Source organism: Mesocricetus auratus, unplaced genomic scaffold, assembly GCF_017639785.1.
Source record: "Mesocricetus auratus isolate SY011 unplaced genomic scaffold, BCM_Maur_2.0 Super-Scaffold_4256, whole genome shotgun sequence".
NCBI classification, from domain to species: domain Eukaryota; kingdom Metazoa; phylum Chordata; class Mammalia; order Rodentia; family Cricetidae; genus Mesocricetus; species Mesocricetus auratus.
In genome coordinates, this window is record NW_024429182.1 from 30,389,617 (window position 1) to 30,410,396 (window position 20,780).

General features: G+C 39.9%; 1 protein-coding gene across 1 annotated transcript in view; it reads right to left on the reverse strand.

The window, feature by feature from the left end:
* Nucleotides 1-7,329: 7,329 nt before the first annotated feature.
* Nucleotides 7,330-20,780, reverse strand: part of Uhrf2 (ubiquitin like with PHD and ring finger domains 2) — a 74,444-nt gene continuing 60,993 nt past the window's right edge. Inside the window, exons 10-16 of the mRNA XM_005063700.4 lie at nucleotides 19,098-19,204; nucleotides 15,302-15,464; nucleotides 14,401-14,541; nucleotides 13,160-13,256; nucleotides 12,689-12,846; nucleotides 9,240-9,338; nucleotides 7,330-8,335 (exon numbers count right to left, since the gene is read on the reverse strand). Coding sequence (XP_005063757.1) covers nucleotides 8,189-8,335; nucleotides 9,240-9,338; nucleotides 12,689-12,846; nucleotides 13,160-13,256; nucleotides 14,401-14,541; nucleotides 15,302-15,464; nucleotides 19,098-19,204 — 912 coding nt within the window. The 3' untranslated portion in view covers nucleotides 7,330-8,188. The remainder of the gene's footprint in view (nucleotides 8,336-9,239; nucleotides 9,339-12,688; nucleotides 12,847-13,159; nucleotides 13,257-14,400; nucleotides 14,542-15,301; nucleotides 15,465-19,097; nucleotides 19,205-20,780) is intronic.

Below are 20,780 nucleotides of genomic sequence, written 5' to 3' on the forward strand. Positions count from 1 at the left end.
TTATGGGCTTTTGTAATTTAACTTCAGTAGCAGTATCTTTGACTCATTTAGCAGTAAGTCCAGAAACAGTAAGCCAAGGGCTGGTCGTCCTTTGTAGAGAGGGGAGGAAGCCTTGAGTGAACGTGGAAGGAGTGGAGAGCCAGAATTTGAACCCAGCTTCAGTGCATCAGCCAAACAGGGGTCCATGCTGCCATGGTAACAGCAAACCCGAAGGCTGCCTTTTCCAAGCAGGAAACCATTTTCTGAGCGTAGGCAGGCATCCGCGCACAGCAGTCCTTTCTCTGGAAGTACCAGCACATGGAACGGATGGAGCCAACAGCTGTGTTCCGCTTCGCCAAAGTGCTTGCAGTTGGTTGCTAAGGCCGCTTCCCCAGCTGGCCACCTATTGTCTGCCTTCAGAGTGTAACACAGGTAACCACTTGTCCTGTATTGTCCCACCTCCTGTGATTTTTCCCTTAGAGCACTGTCCCCTTAAGCCCCACCCCTGGCACTTGGCTTGACTCCTGTTCCCTTCATCGTAGTACCTTGTAAAGGTTTTCCTTGAATTCCTGAGTAATGGGTCACTTTTCATTTTCTGTCTCCGCAGTTCTCTCCTTTTTTAAAAACATTTTTGTTAATTTTTTTTTTTTTTAGCTTTCTGCCTCATAGACAAAGTGCCCTGAGAACAGGGCCTTATCTCAGTCATCACTGGATTCTTAGCACCCAGGGCTGCCTGTGCTGTGTTCAATTAGAACTAGTATCTTGTGACCAGAGGAATGATTCTGAGTCATTGCATGGAAATCAGTACTTGCAATGTCAGCTGTGAACAGATCCTTTTAAGAGTGCAAAAACACCAAGGCTTGAAGACAGCCTCTGGCTTCTTGTAGAATGTAGCCCTAATTAAAAAGTTTTTGTTTATTCCTCAAGTTCAGCCCTCCAGCTATTCTTAGTTATACAATAGAGCTGCATTGAGTCCAAAGCTGTGTGGCTGTGCCTTTGAGCAGTGTAGACTAGGAGTCTGTGAAAGGTCTGTGCCTGCATCCTATCAGCGGGGCATCCCTCTGTCTCACGGTCCTCATCTTACAGGACACAAGGGCCAGGGGGCCCTGCCTCATAATGAAAACAATGGACCCCATACGCTTGGAAACATCCCTGATTCAGTAATGTACCCCAGCGCTCTGCAGACCACCCAAAGAGCTGACATTTCAGTTTCTAAACCACTTTGCACCCAGAAAGGGACACTTGAATCGTGTATCTGGTCAAGAAACTATCTTTTGTCACTGAATTTGAAATATACCATGCCTCTCTTCTGGGTAAAAGACTGCATTTCATCTTTCTTGGCTTACAGAGATCTTTCTAGAATGCAGGTCTTCAACAGATGGCTCTTCAGAGGCTGGGTTTTTGTCACTCTTGTGCTAATTTGTGGGATGGGGTTGGATGGGACAGGAGAGTCCTAGGGATCTAGCTGAAGGCCTCCCTTGCCCGGTTTAGGCAAGTGCTTGACTTCTGAGCTCCAGCCCCAGCCATTTAAGGTCAATCTTGACTTTAAGAAGAGACCCTTTTGGCTTGGCTGAGGCTTCCATTGCTGCTCCCAGATGAGGTATTGATACTCACTGTGCACTTTGATCTATGTCTAGCCAAGGAAACACCACCACCACCACCAGGTTCCCTATCTCCCAAGCAAGTAATGCAACTGGAAGGACACCATGCAGGAGCCCAAACCTAAGACCACTGCTAGGAATATTGGAGGCAGGGGAATGAATGTGCCAAGGCCTTGAATTTGAAAACTAAATCTGGAGAGCAGTGTTGGTGACAGTAGCCTCAGGACTCAGAAACCCTTTAGTGGCAGATGAAGTGGCTAGAAGACCTATAGTTAAATGCTAGTTAAGGGTGTAGGATGCTCTAAGATTTATTATCATGTGATATTCTCTCCCTGGTGGCTTTCTTGTTCATAATGTGATTTCTATCTGACTTCACTGACTGTTTGTCTTGTCCTTGCTCCTTGTGATGGTTAATCTTTTTTTTTTAAAGGTAGTGAGAATTTTATTTTTTTTCAGGTGTAATTGATGATTTACATTATTTTTTTAGTTTAATTTTAAATAGCTTGTTTTACATGTCAATCCCAGTTCCCTCTCCCTCCCCTCCTCCCGCACTCCCCTTCCACCCTCCCTCCCACCCTATTGCCAAATCCTTCCACATAGGGGATATCTAGAGTCTGTCATTTTACTCTTGGTAGGGTCCAGGCACTCCCCTAAGAGTCCAGGCTGAGAGAGCATCTCTCTTTGTGCTATAGGCACATGAAGACAGATTGTATACTAGGGATAGACACTGATCCACAGCTCAGAGCCCCATAGGTTGTCCAGGCCTTCTCACTGACACTCACATTTGGGGGGTCCAGATCAGTCCCATTCTGGCCTCCCCACTGTCGGTCTGGGGTCCAAGAGCACTCCCCTGTTCAGATCAGCTGTCTCTGCTGGTTTTGCCAGCCCATTCTTTGCCAATTTGCTCATCATTCCTCTCTCTCTGTCACTGGGTTCCTTGGGTTCAGTTCAGTGCTTAGTTGTGTGTTTGCCTCTGCTTCCATCAGTCCCAGGATGTAGGCTCCCGGATAGTTATAGACATCAAGTTCATTATCAGGAATGGGCATTCGACTATTGCTTAGCTTGCCAATTGATGTTATACCTTTAGATCACTCGAGGTCACTCTAGTGCCTGATCTGTCTTCGATCCTATGATTCCCTCTTCCCCCTATTCTACCCCCACCCCTCAACTTCCTGTTCCCCCATGACCAACTCCCTTCCTCTTTACCCCCTCTATTCTTCCCAGGTCCCACTACCCCCCCTCGCCCTGTTCCCCATCCATTCAGAGGATCTTGTCTCCATCCTCTTCTCTTGGGTACTATGCATATATGCATATCTTTTAGGTTCTTTCCTGTTTCCCAGACTTATCTGTGGAAGTGCAGACTGGCACTATCCTGATCCATATCTAAAATCCATATATGAGTGAGTACATACCATGTTTGTCTTTTTGCGACTGGGTTACCTCACTCAGGATGGTTTCTTCCAGTGCTATCCATTTCCCTGCGAATTTCAAGATTCCATTGTTTTTTTCTGCTGAGTAATACTCCATTGTGTAAATGTACCACATTTTCTCTATCCACTCTTCAGTTGAGGGGCATCTAGGTTGCTTCCAGGTTCTGGCTATTACAAACAATGCTGCTATGAACATAGTGGAGCAGATGCCCTTGTTGTATGAACCTGCCTCATTTGGATAAATGCCTAAGAGTGGAATTGCTTGGTCTAGTGGTAGATTAATTCCCATTTTCCTGAGGAATCTCCATACTGATTTCCAAAGAGGCTGTATGAGTCGGCATTCCCACCAGCAGTGGAGGAGTGTTCCTCTCTCTCCACATCCCCTCCAGCATAAATTGTCTTCGGTGTTTTTGATTCTAGCCATTCTGACAGGAGTTAAGATGGTATCTCAGAGTTGTTTTGATTTGCATTTCCCTGATGGCTAAGGATGTTGAGCACTTTCTTAGGTGTCTCTTGGCCATTTTAGCCTCCTCTACTGAGAATTCTCTATTTAGCTCTGTACCCCACCTTTCAAGTGGATCCTTTGGTGTTTTGGAGACTTGTTTCTTGAGTTCTTTGTAAATTTTGGAGATTAGCCCTCTGTCAGATGTAGGGTTAGTGAATATCTTTTCCCATTCTGTGGCCTGCCTTTTTGTCTTTTTGATTGTGTCCTTTGCCTTACAGAAGCTTTTTAGTTTCAGAAGGTCCCATTTGTTAATTGTTGATCTCAGTGCCTGTGCCACTGGTGTTATGTTTAGGAAGTGGTCTCCTGTACCAACTCGTTGAAGAGTATCTCCCACTTTCTCTTCTAAAAGTTTCAGTGTGGCTGGATGTATGTTGAGATCTTTGATCCATTTGGACTTAAGTTTTGTACAAGGCGATAAACATGGATCTATCTGCAGTCTTCTGCAGATGATATGATAGTTTACATAAGTGACCCAAAAAACTCTGCAAGGTTACTCCTAGAGCTGATAAACACCTTCAGCAATGTGGCAGGATACAAGGTAAACTCAAAAAAATCAGTGGCCCTATTATATACAGGTGATGGTTAATCTTGACTGGATTTGGACATCAACTATGACACCTGTCCCTGGGCAGCTCTTAGAGGGCATTTCCAGGAAGGAGTAAGGGCAAATCTTCAGGCAGCAGTCCAGATATGAGGCAGTCCTATTCTGCCTGCCCATCTTTGCATCTACTCTGTGGCTGTGGCTACTGCTGCCATCCAGCACTTCTTTTAGCCTTTCACAAAGTGGACTAAGGTCAGTGGTTCTCCAGGAATCCTCCAGCCTTCAGCAACTGCTGGGTTCTCAGCCTCTCCGGTGTGCGGTCATTGGTGAGACTACCCAGTCCCTCCTGTGTAATAAATCCCTTTTCATAATTGTCTGTCCTATTCCTCCTGAGGATTCTGACACCCTCTTAGTCCTTATCTTCAGAAGCATGTCCCCTGAAGCCTCTCCCACTTCTGGGGGAGAGCAAGAAATCTGGTATTTTAAAATTAGATTTCAACCCAAACAAAAGTATGATCAGAAAATGTGGCAGGAGGCAGGATCTGGTGTTGACCAAGGACTGGCAAAGATTTTCCATAAGAGCAGTGCTTTTTTTTGGGGGGGTTACGAGACAGGGTTTCTCTGTATTGTTTTGGAGGCTGTCGGTCCAGCCTGGCCTCAAACTCACAGAGATCCACCTGCCTCTGCCTCCCGAGTGCTGGGATTAAGAGCAGTGCTTTTTAAATGAGTGTGTGGTGACTTTGATAGGCAACCTGGTAACCTAACCCTTTCCTCTCCATTATTGTTGCTAAGGGGAATGTTCACACAAATCCATTAAACACTTTTAATTTACTCTGTCTTGTTTTTCTGTTAAAAATTAGCTTCTGAAATGTGAGATGTTGGGCTGGGCATGTAGCTCAGTGCCAGAGTCTTTACCCAGCATATTGGAGGGCCTGGGTCCAATCTCCAGCACCACAAAGCAAAAACTGCAAACATAAGCAAACTGAAATGAACATTGGGGGGGAGCTTCTAATTCTTGAACAGAATCTAAAGTAGATGAGCCTTACTGTTAAGGATTTTAGGAATAACAACAAATATCTGTTCATCCATTGAAGCCAACACACAGCTAACAAAGTATTAAAAGCAGAGGGACTGGAGGGCAAGACAGGGGTCGAGCTGCAGGGAGCTCAGGGTACTTCCTACTCAGTTCTGCAAACCTAAAACTTCCCTGCAAACTGAAGTCTATTTAAAAAGCAACCTGTGCACTAATCTCATTTCCTTATTTTCTAAAGACATGTACCTACTTTCTGAAGTACACCACAAACACAGATACAATATAGACATTACACAGATAGACAGACAGACAGACGGACGGACGGACGGTTGATGAGTTTCTGTGACTCTGACCATACAGAGTGTCAACCTTGCTTACCTGGCTCCACACATCATTCGTGGTTCCTGTAGTGAGTTTAATCCATATGAACTATACAGGTTAATTTGATATGCACAAGTCTGGGTAGCAAAGGATCCAGATGAAATTGCTAACAAATTACATTACTAAAAATATCTCAAATCTTGTGCCACCCTATATACCCTTTGGTATACACTCAACCTGTCACATAACTTAAAGATCTGTTTTCATAGCTTCCTGAGTCAGTATAGGTGTGGGTTATTAAGCATGTGTGAAGGACAAAGGCAGATGTTATGGATGTTTTCTTTATGATTTTCCATCTTTATTTTTTGAGATGGTCTCTCACTGAACTTGGAAATTCAGTTAGGCTAGGCAGCCAGTAACGCACGTTTCTGCCCTTCCCCAGGTTACAGGGGCATGCTGCCATGCCTGGCCTTTTATAATGGTTCTAGAGGGCTCAGCCTCACGCCTGCTTGTCACGAACTTTACCATATGAGCCATCACCCCAGCCCCACAGATCCCCACAGCTCTCAATAGAGAGCAGTGTTATTATAGGCACCTTGGTCTGTATTTGACCCATCTGACCTCTTGTCCTTTGTGGGAAACCTAGAACTTTATTCTAGTAAACAAAATCAATATAAGTCAATGGCACGAGAACATAGATGGGCATGTCCACTCAAGTCTGTCAAAGAGACTGGGCTTGGAAGTACTGGAGTGTTAATCCAGGGCCATTTTTAAGAGGAGGGAAGCTATTCTGTAGGAATAAAGGTTGAACCAAGTACACAGAAAACGAGAGCAGGGGCAGGAAAGAGTTCTGAGCAGATATGGTAGGGAGTGGGGGAGCAGGAGAGGCAAGGAAAGGATTCAACAAAGCCCCTATGCCTTTCCATGGAAGCAAACACTCTTCAAACTGCATGAAAGGAATCTACTGTGTGCCATTAACGGGACTCATGCCTTTTTTCCCTTCTCCAGACAGGTTTCTTTGTAGTTTTGGAGGCTGTCCTGGAACTCGCTCTGTAGACCAGGCTGGCCTCAACTCGCAAGAGATTCACCTGCCTCTGCCTCCTGAGTGCTGGGACTAAAGGCTTGTACCACCACCACCAGGCCCAGGACTCATGCTTTTACAGAAGACACAGACAAACTTCAGAGTGGCTTTAGTCTTGTGCACTGAATTTTCATTGCATTAGTAAAAGCACCTGTGTACATCTGAGTATGACAGTTTTAATTTTCTTTGGTAGGTGCTTTGGAAGATTATTGGGAAAAACTAAATATTTGATGAGACCAAAGTGTTTTTATGTAACAGATGAAGTCATGAGTGGAATGCAGAGGCCCAGGCGTGCTCAGTCATCCTTAGGAAAGCACAGACTTCCCCAGTGGTGCTGCCACTGAGGGTTTTACTCCACACTGCCTGCTTTCTGAGCGGCCACAGGGTCAGGCGCAGGCATTCTTTTAAGAGTGGCATAAAGGACAGGGTAATGGTGTAGTCAACATGCTTCAACACAGAAACTATGAGGAATATTAAAACTCCCACAAACAGAAAAATCTAGATGCTTTAATTGATTAAAAGAGGCTATTTCACAAGATAATCAGGAATATACTCTCCATAAGAGGCAGATGGACAGGCTATTCAATTTGCCAATAGAAAGGCCAACAAGCTAGTTTCACCAATTGAGAAAATGTCCCCTCCCCATTGGCCTGAAGGTAAGCAAGTGGGACATCTTCTTGATTGATGACTGAAATGTGTCCTTACCGTGTCAGACTTCATTCTAGCTTTCATACCAAAATCAGTGAAAATGTTTCAATAAGACACAATGAAAACCAAAAATTGATTTACAAAACTCTACAGAACAAGCCAGAAGAATATAAACAAGCAAAGCTAAATGTGCTGTTGTCTGATCATAAAATATTTATTAAGGAATACTCTTAAGGAATATAGTGAATATAAAATTTAGGGTCACAATGTGAAGCAATTTCAATCTTCTCAAAAGTCAGCACAGCCCTCATAATCTGCAGATGGAAAACAACTAGTAAGAACTACTAAAAGCAGCCAGACTACAACAGAAGTGGCTTTTCATGAACATTTACAACTAGAGCTTCAGACACCTGTCATTGCAAAACCACACCACATTACACTAATGTAGCAACAATGCATTCATATTGTTCTCATTAGTCATTAGTAGTCAATTTGCATAAAACACCAGAAGAAAACCACAATGGAGATCACAAATGAGTTAAAAACTGAACCTGTTCTTGTATAACATACACTGTGATGGAAATAGACACATTAAAAAAGTATTATGCATATTACAGAAGCTGTGTTCATTCTGATAATCTCATCTGTCTTCTTTCCCAGAAAAGCAAATTACAAGAAACAGGCACAACTAATATTTGGGAGGCAGTGTGTAGCTAAAATCTCATTTAACTAATTAATCAATTTTTTAAATCCCCATAAATCTTTTCTGTCCTGAGGTAGTTGCAAAATAAATCATAAATTGGGTATGAACTACAGTGGAGGCTTTGACTCTTCATTCATTAAAATGAGTTGTTACTGAGAAGAACTACCTTTTGATATCGAAAAGACAGTTGAGAATGGGCCTCTTACTACACACACAGGATGGCTGTGGGAAAGAGGAGCAGCTGCTTCCGGATGAGAGACATGGTCCAGCATTGCTTTAACCCTCCCCACTCATTTTAGACTTGGTACTGTCCACGAAGCCATTCAGGAACACAGAAGCAGGCAGATCATCGCCCTTTGCTGTAGCCAGGGAAGAAAAGGTCAAGCAGAGCCTGCAGAGTCTCATTTGGAATCATGACATAATCCTGGCCGAGATCATGCCGGCAAGCAGGGCAGGAGAAAACCTGGGCCTTAAAGGAGCGCTGTAAGCAATCCTAAGATAAAAACAAAAGGAAGTACACACAGGGGAAGAGGGAGGGGATGGCAGGAGGCGGACAGGGGTAAGCATTGAAAGAGGGAGAAAACAATTATGATTTATGGAAAAATCAATAGTTATGTTCTTAACAAAAACTAGTTACCACCTGCTCATTACAAGAGAAAGGTCTAGAATGAACAGTTCTGAATGCCCAAATCTGCACCATACTGTCTATAGTCACAGCTTTCCTAACACATGCTGTGAAACTTCAGGTAAGCTGAAGTAGCTTGTGGTTCAATTTCCTCACCTTCTAAAGTGAGTGTTACAGACTAGGCATGCTTCCCACAACTCTAACCTTCATGGTTGGATTTATTCCTGCAAGAACCCTGAAGGAAAATTGGTTCTGCTGCTCAGAGTTAAAATACACTATGAAATCATTAAACATGATAGGTCCTCTGAAGTGTGTCTAGTTGGACTAAATTCACTTGAATACATATATGTACAAGATGCTTCCATTTCACAAAGGCAACTAAAGTTCTGGAGTTAGATCAGTGCACAAAAATCACACTTGGTACAACGAGCTTCTAAGCCTGTCTTGGCTAAAGCTTGATTTTCTTCTTCAAGTGCACTGACAACACAATACTTAATTCACCTGAGCAGCCTGCCAGAAAGAACTTACTAAACACATGTAATCTCTCAGTTTGCAGTATAGTGTGTAAGACACTCCCTATTATAGATGAGAATTGCTGCTATTATGAAATTTTAAATTTCATTTACCATCAAGATGTAAATAAAAAAGTTTTCAAACTAGTAAAGGGCCCATAACTACCCTTCATGGGAAAATGGTTGTTCATATGCTAAAACAGGTGGTACCCATTGTGCCATCAGACCAGGACAGAAAGGGAAAGTGGCACTGTACTCACCTTGCAGACATTGTGAAAGCACTCTGTTGTGACAGGCTGATACACCAGTTCCTGGCAGCACACACACATAAAAGACTGTTCCAGTTTTTTCAGAAAATTCTACAATGGTGCCCAACAGGAGAAAATAAGAAAAGATTAACAGCTCAAATATACTAGTGAAAATCTTTGTCACATTTAACATGCTTTCGACTAAGAAAATCAAGTAGTGACTTCTTAAGATAAAGTGATTTAAATGAAAGAAACTAAGGAAACTTCATCAAAGTCCCTCAGAACTTGCAGTAATAATTATTATATTTGGTTTGTTCCTGTTTTCTTTTGGGTGATGTGTTTAACACAGAGAGAGGTCTTTCCTAGCAGAGTAGGCCACAAACTATTCTTCATTTCTGCATACTTGCAGCTTCTGCAACAGGAATGTGTAACCATTAGCAACTATTTTTGACTTAAGGGGTAGGGATGTGGGGAGTTGAGAGCAGCCAGGTGGTTCAGCAGAAAAGTAGATTGATATCAAACCTAACAACTTGAGACTCACCACTGAGGACCACTCGACATAAAGTGAAAACTAACTCCCATGGGTTAGCCTCTGACCTCCAGAGGTACACCAAGAAGCACACATCCACACAACACACCCCACACCCAATGAAGTGGTACACCACTTGCCCAGCACTGTAAATACAACAGAAGACACGCAGCTCATCACAAGGCCAAGCAGCACTATGTCCTTTTTGTTCTGTAAGCTCCACTGCACAGATCCCAGCAAAATGAAACACACTGGCTGGTCGGTCAGTCTTTCCCTGTAACAAGCTACAACGGTTTTTCTGAAACTAAAACAGCACTAGAGAAAATTCTAATGTTCAGTGTCACAAGGAACCTATTTATCATCCTAAGATTCTGTGTACTATTTTGCCTCAACTTCCAAATCCTGTATTTTCTAGGGGGCAGCATTTATTTAAAATGAAGTACAAGTGCAGACATAATCAAATGATGTCCTGCATCTTCAAAAGCTGTCATTAGTTTCAATTTACCCTGGCGCTCTGTCTCTCTCTCTGTCTCTGTCTGTCTGTCTGTCTGTCTGTCTGTCTGTCTGTCTGTCTCTCTCCTCTCCTCTCTCTCTCTCTCTCTCTCTCTCTCTCTCTCTCTCTCTCTGTCTCTCTGTCTCTGTCTCTCTCTCTGTGTCTCTCTCTCTGTGTCTCTCTCTCTGTGTCTCTCTGTCTCTCTGTCTCTCTCTCTCTCTCTCTCTCTCTCTCTCTCTCTCTCTCTCTCTCTCTCTCTCTCTCTCTCTCTCTCTCTCTGTGTGTGTGTGTGTCCTTCCTTCCTTTCTTTATGAAAAAAGGTCTCACACTATGTATTCCAGGCTGGCCTAGAACTCAGAGATCGGCCTGCCTCTGCTTCCTGTGTGCTGGGATTTAACACATTTACCACCATGCTTGACTTGTTTGTGTCTTAAACTAGAAAAGGGTGGTTTTCAAACAGTCATAAAGGTGATCATCCATTTGGTTTTTAGAGTGATAACAAGTTATTCTTTAAGATTCTTTTTACTAACAGAAAGTAGAAATTAAATTAAATTCAAATTAAAACATCAACAAATGTGACTTTTTTTTTTTTTGGTTTTTATGAGACAGGGTTTCTCTGTATTGTTTCGGAGGCTATCGGTCCAGCCCGGCCTCGAACTCACAGAGATCCGCCTGCCTCTGCCTCCCGAGTGCTGGGATTAAAGGCGTGCGCCACCACCGCCCGGCCAAATGTGACATTTTAAAAGATGTCTTGACACTAAGTGGTATTTTAACGTAGACTATGAAATTCAAGTGAATTAAAAACCATTAATGTGACACATTAAAAGAATATGCCACTACATGTTCACAGCAACCACCAGATGTCAAGTCATAACAGTTGGATGCAGGCATGTCAGGTCTTGTCAAGAGCAGGATATCGATGCCCACACATTCATGCTCACTCAGGTGGCTTTTCCCACAGCAATGTCTGCTACTTTGTCCCATGCCCATCCCTATCTGGAGTTCACTGAAGTTACCTACCACTAACCGGTCATGTCTTTCCCAACAAATCTAACTGTTCACCTAAGTCATGATTAACAACAGATATATTTTAGTCTGGCCCAAGGGAAATGAGTCTGACCTCACACTCTTTATATGTGGGTCCCTTCCCTAAAAAAACAAGTAATACCTTTCACAGAACAAAATCACTATACTCAAGGCTAACCCAAGATAAAAATCACATTTACAGGCAAAGGAAATGGGAGACTTCTGACATAAAGCCAAATAGTAGTTGATAACATTTTCTCACAAACTTAATGCAATAATGTTAATTATCTCTCAACCCAAAAGGCGAAACAATCACAGGAGATCTTCCAGGCTACTTTACTCCCTTCAGACACATGAGACATTTTAGTTGTTGCAAAAGAGGAAATAAAGGCAACAGAGAAAGGAAAAATTAGAAAGAAATGGCAAAATACAATTTACCTAGAGCTCATTCACAGTTACCATTATACTACTTCAGAAGGAAAGATATGAAGCTACATTATATACAAGAGATCAAATTAACAAACAAAACAGCAGATACAATAAATCAAATGTGCAAATAGCTCCCATTTGAAGATTTTGCATTTGGTGAGCTCAGTTTAACATGAAATCCACACATTAACCTTATTAGCTCTCCCTCATCCCTTCTGAAACAAGGTCTATGTAGTCCTGGCTGTCCTGGAACTCGGTATGTTGTAGACCAGGCTGGCCTCAAACTCACAGGCCTCTGGCTCCTGAGTGCTGGGATTAAAGGTATGTACTACCAGGCCCAGCTGCACTTTATTACAAAATCAAGAAGAAAAAAAAACTAGATTAAAAAGTCTTTAAAATTACGTGTACATTTGTATGTGTATGTGAGGTGGGGTATCTGTGCATGTGTGAGGGCAGGTGTCCGTAGGGTCCAGAAGAGGGCAATGGTCCCCCAGAAGACAGAATTACAGGTGGTTGTGACCTGCTCAACCTGGGTGCTAGGAACTGAACTTGGGTGCTCTGCAAGAGTACTACAGACTTAGCCACAGAGCCACCTTTCCAATCAAGACTGGTTTACTTTACTTCAAGGCTGAACATACAAATTTTGAAAATCATACAAACTATTTAAGATATGCTATTATGTATCTTTGAACTATAACAAATCTTTCTGCTGAGTTTTAGATTCGGTTATCTTAGTTTAACCACTTGAAAATTCTTCCCCAAAAGAGCATCTCAATGTAAGTTAATTAGTTCATGATAAAAAAACTAACATCTTAGAAGTTCAAAATAAATTTACAGGTGTTTAAATTTATTGACTCCTGTTAGTTCTAAAATGTGGAGGAAATGGATTAGAAAACTACCTAAGAAACAGTCTGAACTGACTTGAGAAAAATCACTGTTTGCATTTTTATATCAGAACATCATTACTGAAGAAAAACTTTGTACCGGTCCTTCTACAAGAGATGCAAGCACTTCATCCCATAGCTTCTGGTTCTGACAGTCTTCTCTTATTAGGCGTTGCTGCTGAGGGCTGAGTTGGAAAGCCTCTACTGCTTCTGTTGACTCTGATGTCTTCAACACTTTGGAGGCACTTGGACACTCATCTAGGATTATTTATAAACTATGTCAGCAGACTTTCATAGTTCTGCTTAGAAACTGTAACAAAGGTTCACTAGTACCAGCAATGTTTAGAAACAAGATGAGCACATGGAGCAGTGTCCCTGAGTCTAGAATACCTTCTTGACTTGTTGCTGATATGGTTGTAACTCTATTAGAGAGATTTATCCTATCAGAAAACAAACAACCTCCCACAAGTCCCTTTATTATAATTGTTTATGAACCCCCGATTTAGCCTCTCTATATGCCTCTCTTTTTGAAAATGTGCTATTAATATGTATCCTCTACTCTGCTACTTACCATCTGAAGCTGGCCTCTTGGTGGCTTCATTGGTCTGCTTCTTTGACTGTCCCTTTGTCTTCTTCCCTTCCTTATCTGATGGGTAGCCTGCTGGATACTGATGAGGGGAGTAAAAAGACAATGCTGATTTAAATTTCCCAGGGTGGGAGGCTCCAGATCCTGATGGAAAACTTTAGAGCGATGGGGTAGTTGTCTGTACATTCTCCATACTTAAAGCAAATATACACTTAAAGAATTCAAAGAGCAAAAGACAATTAAAATCTCAAATTCTGCTTAAAGCCTTGTAGCTTGGACTGTTTCAAGGCTTTATATTTCGATGACCTTAGTTTCAGATCTAAGAGAAGAAAATCTTCACATGCTTTGTTGGTGATGAAAAATTTAAGAAAAAGAAAAACTAGCCATGAAGTGGGGATCAAACATGTAGCACAGGAAAGGATATTCAAATAGACAAGATGAAAGTTGTGGGTTCAATCTTAAAAAACTGAGTGCCAAATTTCTCATCTCCCAAAAGTATGGGCTGGAAGGAGATTTTAGAAACCTAAATGGAACTAAATTAATGTTGTATTGACAATCAGAGAGCCTCTATGGGTCTGAGCTAGGTCCTCTGCATATAAGTTATGACTGTAGCTTGGTGTCCTTTCAGGACTCCTAACAGTGGGAGTGTGTGTGTGGGGGGGGTATCTGACTCTTTTGCCTGTTCTTGGGACTCTTTCCCCCTTCTCCTCCTACTGAGTTGTCCCATCCCAGACCTGATATGAGGGTTCTGTGTCTTGTCTTACTGTAATTTGCTATGACATGTTCAGATGATATCCTTGAGAGACTTGCTCTCTTTTTGGGAAATGGAGGAGTGGATTTGAGGAAAAGAAGACGGGATGTGCATGCGTTGGAGGGACTGGGAGGGATGAAGGGAGGGGAAACTATGATCAAGATGTAATGTATGAGAATAATTAAAAGAGAGAAGAATTAAAAACTTAAAAAGCAAGTGTGTGTGTGTGTGTGTGTGTGTGTGTGTGTGTGTGTGTGTATTCTGCTTTTCACTAACAAGTCCAGCAGTTTTTCCCAGCATGGTCACATGGTAGCATGATAACCAGGAAGCCACCTCCTATATTGTTACCTTCTGCATCCTTCTATACTCTTTACCTCTCAGGCTACTGACCCACTGATACGTGTACAATGTTAAAGGCGCAGACATGACTGTACATTTTATAACACATGAACAGTGCAGACCAAAAGGATCTAACCTGCAATCGCAGACACAGTCTCCTTGATCGTTCTATTCCTTCTGAGGTCCAAGGAGCAGGTTCAACATCATCTCTTCTTAAAAGATAACGCCAAACCAAAAAGCCATGGCTGGATGAAATCTCTGGCCAGTATTTCACTACCTGTATCATAATATTTCAGGATTACATTGAAATCTAAATCTAATTACAACACCATCACATTAGTAGTTTAAATAGATCTGCTATAATTAAATGCAACTTCAGAAGACTAGCTTTGCTATAAGAACCATAAATTAGTCAATAATATTATTAACACATTGTTATGTGCTTAAGATAGTTCTCATAAGGATATAACTATAAATTTAACATAGTAGCAAATTAACAGAGTTTTGCAAATTAGGCAGAGAAAAATGGTGGTAGCTGGTTTGTTTCTTCTGTATCCAAGAACATGAATACGTTTTTAATGCTATAACATTATGTATTCTGCCTTGAAAACTCTATTGTAATTATTAAAATTAAAAGTATTTTAAAGATACATAGTACTAGTCAAGATATATAATGGTCAAATTAGTACATGATTTTATTATTCATACTACATAATAAATATAGAAATTGTGGGTCTAGAGTGGAGTGCTAGCCCAAACAATTTGTGGATTAGAGCCCCTCAGTGCCAAACAAGAAACATACAAAAAGAAAACCACCTGGGCCCAAATTATGGCTCTGCCTTAGGAACTTCAAAGCCTCTTTTCAAAATCTTGAAATTAGGAGTTCATTCACTTTGTCTATCTTTTACATTTCTAGGAGTAGAAATGCCAACTGAGTTAGCCTGTCCTTTCTCTAGCCCACCCAGAGAACTTCCCTTTGGTAACCATGTCTTAAAATCCCCAGAACGACCAAGGAGATGTCATGCCAGATAGAGCACCTTATAAATGCCATCATATCTGTTGCCTTCTTCTGGAGCATACTTGCTGATCTTCCTCCCTTTAAAACTGCGTATCACTCTGACGGGCTTACCAGCTCTCCAATTCCGAGACTCTGCTCCAATTTTATCATCCAATGGAGCGTCACAGTTTAGGGCCAATGCCCTAAAAAATAAAACAAAGTCTTTATACCAAGCAATCTTTCTTCAAGTGTATAGCTGAGTCATTAACTCATTAAAAGGTAAATTGTGCCTTACCTGACGATTAAGATTCTATGATTCTTTCCATATTATTCCAGACAATAGGATTATGCTTTCCCCCACCAGCAGAGAAGACAAATCAGTTTTCTGATGTCACCCCCAAGCCAGAGGATTGGTTCTCAGATAGCCTGTAGGGTTCTTCTGAAAGTAATAACATCTGTGCCACGTATAATAGAAAATAACTAGAAATACATGGAATCTGCTTAAAATAATGTTTGTTGAGAAAAGGGAGAATGGTGGGAAACTAAAGCAAGTAACTGCTTTAATCGTTAATTTTTGATGAAATGAGGTATATTTCTGGAATAATGTAGAAAGAATCCAGAAAAATAAATTTGTCAGCAAGGTACAAATGGCTTTTCTAGATTTTTCCACATTCCAAACAGTAGAAATTCTGAAAAGTCTAAAGGATATTAAGAATAAGTGTGACATGAGCATATTCTCTGAAAACCTCCACAAAAGGATAAATTTAAGTGCATCAAAATGCTGGGGAAATCATGACAGTGAAGAAAGGGATTGTTATGGTTTATTGATGACACACAGCCAAGACTGTAGAAAGGAGCATGTCTTGGTTAAAGCTCCCTTTAGCATGCAGTTGTAAGTCAGTGAGTAGACTGGATGTTGTAAGAACTACTGAGGAATATCTATTTCTAAAAATAGCAGTCTAGTCGGTGGGGATATTCCTTTAAGATACCTACTTCCTAAGCTTGGTGAAAGAAAACCATAGCTAACACAAAGGGGTTAAATTTAGTTGGCTCAATAGGGTAAACTGTTGCCTTATAAGTAGGAGGACCTAAGTTTGGATTCCTAGGACCTCCATAAGAAATACCAGGCCATAACCATGAGTATGGGCAGCACACACAGGACTCAACATGTAGTGGGAGGATATGGGAAACTTGAAGTGGACCCAAGAGGGGTTGATGTGGAGAGTGGGGAGCAAATGTGATAAAAAACATTGTATGTAAGTATGCAATTCTCAAATTGATGAAAATATTGTATTTTAAAAAATTAGTGGTGTAGTAATGTGCTTATAATGTGGCTATAATCACAGTGCTGTGCTGTTAAGTGGAAACACGAGGATCCCTGGGACTTATTGATCAGCCAGAGTAGCCTACTTGGTGAATACCAGGCCAGTGAGACACCCTGTCTTAAAAAACAAAAAACAAAACAAAAAACAGGGACAACACCTGAGGTTGTCCTCTGGCAATGCATGCGCCCCTTCATACACACATACAAATAAATATACATGCACATAAATAGCCAACTTGATAAAATCAAGTACAATACACAATACTTTTGGGGGTATTTTCTTTTTTGTAGGCTCAAACTAAAGAAAAAAACATCTTAAGACTGTGACTGTAACCTATTGACAAGGAATCTCTTAAACACAGTCATCTTAAGGTAAATGGAGTACAACTTTTCCTGTGTTTAAAATTCAGCTTGCTAAAGTTATGTCTTTTACCTAAAGGGGAGTCATTTTAAAACACCAGGAAGTAGGATAAAATATAGCCATCATGGCTCACAACACCCAATGAAGGTCCTCATCTAGCCTCCTCAGCCACCAGGCACACATATGGTTGGTACATAGACAAGCATGCAGGAAAAATAGCAATACATATAAAATATAAGTTTTAAATATTAAAATATAGCCATCTAACTAGAGTTACTGTTGTATCTTACATGGAATATACCTCTTCACTCATCTTTTTAAAGAGAGAGAATACTGCCTTCACATCACTTTAATGTTCATAGGTACCATTAATCATAATTACTACTATCACTACATACTACTGTCAATCATTTTTGGCTTCATATAAGTATACAGACTCCCAAAACTGTGAAAGGAGTCTGATGTGTAAAACAAGGCAAAAGAAATACAATGAAGTTCTTTTATTATTGCATATATAACTCCAGCAACCAATGGTCTTGATTGGCCCTGACATAAAGAACAGCTGGGATACCTTGATGTCCTCTTCACTTTCTGAAGAGGAAGAGTTGGGAAGAAATGGGTATGGCTCAGAAGCAACAAAGTGTCAAACTTCGTCTTAGTAGAGAAGCAAGAATGAACTGTACCATACACTGCTTGTTAAAGAGCATGTTTGCAGACCAAGCTAAAAGCCTTTCATTTCAGTTTTCATGTTCATAAGACAAAATAATTCTTTAGAAGATCTATAATCAGTAACAAGGCACACATAGCTCAGTCTAACCAACCTCTAGTTGGATAACAAGATGTTAAGGTTTATAAGACAAGTCAATTCCAAATTGTTTTCAATCTACTTCATTTTTACAATCCTCATTTTTAATAGCAAACATTTTTATTGTTGCCAATCATTTTCTAAGGAGGTTGTAACATTACTTACTGGATTATCCAAAAATTTAAAAGGAATGGGCTATGTATATTCCAAGTGTTGGTAATTATGAAAGAAAATTCACCAAAAGTCTTATATAACAGAAAAATAGAATTATATTTGACAACCCAAGTCATTGTTAATTTTAAGATGCATCATTGACAAAAATGTGTCGGGCTCTTTCTGACTTCTAAGGTTATTTCTCTTAAAAAGGTGCTTTCTTTGTAGTAAAAGGATAGCAAGGGATTATACTCCTATGTCGGGAATGAGATTTCACCAGCAAATCTGACATGTCTCCTCTGCTAGTTCAGTAAAATAATCCTACTGTAAGAAATAATACACAAGATATGAAAACAAGATTCTATGTAACCTGATATGCATAGATTCTTAAAATAATACTGGTATATTCTCTATTTGACATGATAATAACAAATTAAAGGGACACTATTTATAACTTAGCGTTTTATATTCAAAGTGCAAAAACAATAATTTTTACTCAATGCCAAAATACTCTTTATAGGACATAAAAACTCTTCAGTTTTATATAGTTCACAAAATGTTACTATGATTAGTGATAAAGCTATCTTTGCTGTCTAGGGTTTTAGTTATTTTGGTAACACCAACATGCATTTACAGAATAAAATATTTGGAAATTAAAATTTATGTCCTGTGGTAGTAAGGATGACACTAATATTAAAAGTCAATGCAATTGGATCTTTTGTAATAAAGGAATTTAGTTAAAAACGATGACTCTATAACTTGAAGTCATTTTATTAATACAAATCTTAAGTTTTTGGAGTGCAGATTGATTAAGTTACCTGATATTTTACTTAACTATTTTCATAAGCCTCTTTCACATTAGTGAGTTACTTCTAAAATAAACTTGCACAGAAAAGATAAATGTGTCGAGGAGAGCATCACATTAGCTTCTGACTTAACAGCATACTACACATGCCACCTTATCAACATTTTCACTTAAATCATATAGGTTCCTTTCTTTCAAAGGTATCAACATGTTTCAACATATATGGCACATGTATCAAGTAATGGGAGAATCATGTCACTTAGAAATTAACAACATAAAAAATGGTGAAATTTTAATTTCACGTAACTCCTACAGCTTACATAACAACATATACTGGTCGGTACTAAGTATCATGTAAGCCTAGATTGTACAGCCTTTAGAAGAGCACCTGTTCATGTTTGTCAGGGTCTGATCGGCTGATGGTGCACCAATTCTTTTATTACCAGCAAGATTTTTACCGCCACTTCCAGTGTATGTGAACTCATCACCTCGGTCCTACAGGGGAAGATAATTTTTTATAGTGAGATACTTAAACCTGAGTATAATTTCACCAATTCTCACTTTAGATTCAGAACATTAAGATGCTACTGACATGTTTCTCAGAGAATTTACCAAAATCAAGCAAAATGCAATGTAGTGTACTTTTAAGTTTCATCACTTGATGTAAAGATTTTGCTTCAAAGTTTTAGTTTCCGACATCATCAAACAGCTATTCTCATGTGTGTATGTATCTAAGTAATCCACAGCATTTTACAAAATAAGGGCTAATGGGTTAGAAACATTATTTTATTTTATTTTAATTCAACAGTAACTGAAATATCAACAGTAGTTTGCAGGTTCTTTATTAAGAGTGTCACTTTCGGAAACATTCCATGATGGAATTCTTGGCTGTCACCTACACCGTATAGAAATTTTCTGATGAATATTTAAAATTTGGTATGGGCATTAAATACATTTTATAAACTAAGTTTACACAAATGCTTCACCCGATAGTTCTAATAGCATTAGCAATTTTTCCATATTTCATATTATGAATTCATCCATGGTACACTCAGGTTTAAAAAATAAGCATTACTACTAAGAAGAAACCTGGAAAATAATTTGAAAATTAAATGCAGTACTTACCACCTATTAAATCTGATAAATATACCCAAAGGTGATATTAGAAAAACCAACAACCCAACCATTTCTGTGGTAGCTACAAATTTATATAGGTATAATCTAATCTTAGCTAATTCAAAACTCAAAATAACTCAAGAAAGGTATCAGTTATATTTTACTCTAACAATACTAGCCGACTAGTTATTTGGCTTTTTAAATTATATGTATTTAAATTATATTATAATTAGTTCATTTGGGAGGTGGGGCATGTGCACACCACAGCCAATATGTAGTGGTCAGAGGACAACTTAAAAGGGTCAGTTCTCTCCCTCTACCGTGTAAGTCCAACTCAGGAAGCCAGGTCTGGTGCTAAGTGCCTCTACCTACAAGCCCATATTTCTTTCTTTTCTTTTTACTGTAAAATTGGGATGAACCTAAAGACAATGCTTTTTCTACTAAATTAATACTTTTTTGAAGGTTTATTTCCATACTGTTTTTCCCTTGGATTAAAGTCTATCTAAAACCATGTGCTTTTCAAGTGCTTTTATGAGGTAGGCATGGTGGTGCACGCTGTAACCCCAGCACTGGGAAGGTGAAGAAAGAAGACTAGAGTTCAAATATGGGAACAACTTGGGCTACACAATGAACAAATGAGTGAATGAATGCTTCTATTGGCTCCCAAGCCTTCAAATTTGCATTTGATAATGAAATGTTTAATGTCTCCATTATTTTTAAATAAGGAGTGAAATTTAATCTATAGTGTGTATTTTATTTGAAGAACTCTAATAAACTCACATCTGTGATGGCCCAGAGCACATTTGTTTGTTTCTTTCCTTCCTTCCTTCTGTTCTTTTCTTTCTGTCTGTCTGTCTTTTGTTTTTGAGACAAAGCTCAGGCTAGTTTCAAACTTAACTGTGTAGCTGAGGATGACTTTGAACTCCTGATCCTTCTGCCTCTAACTCCCAAGTGC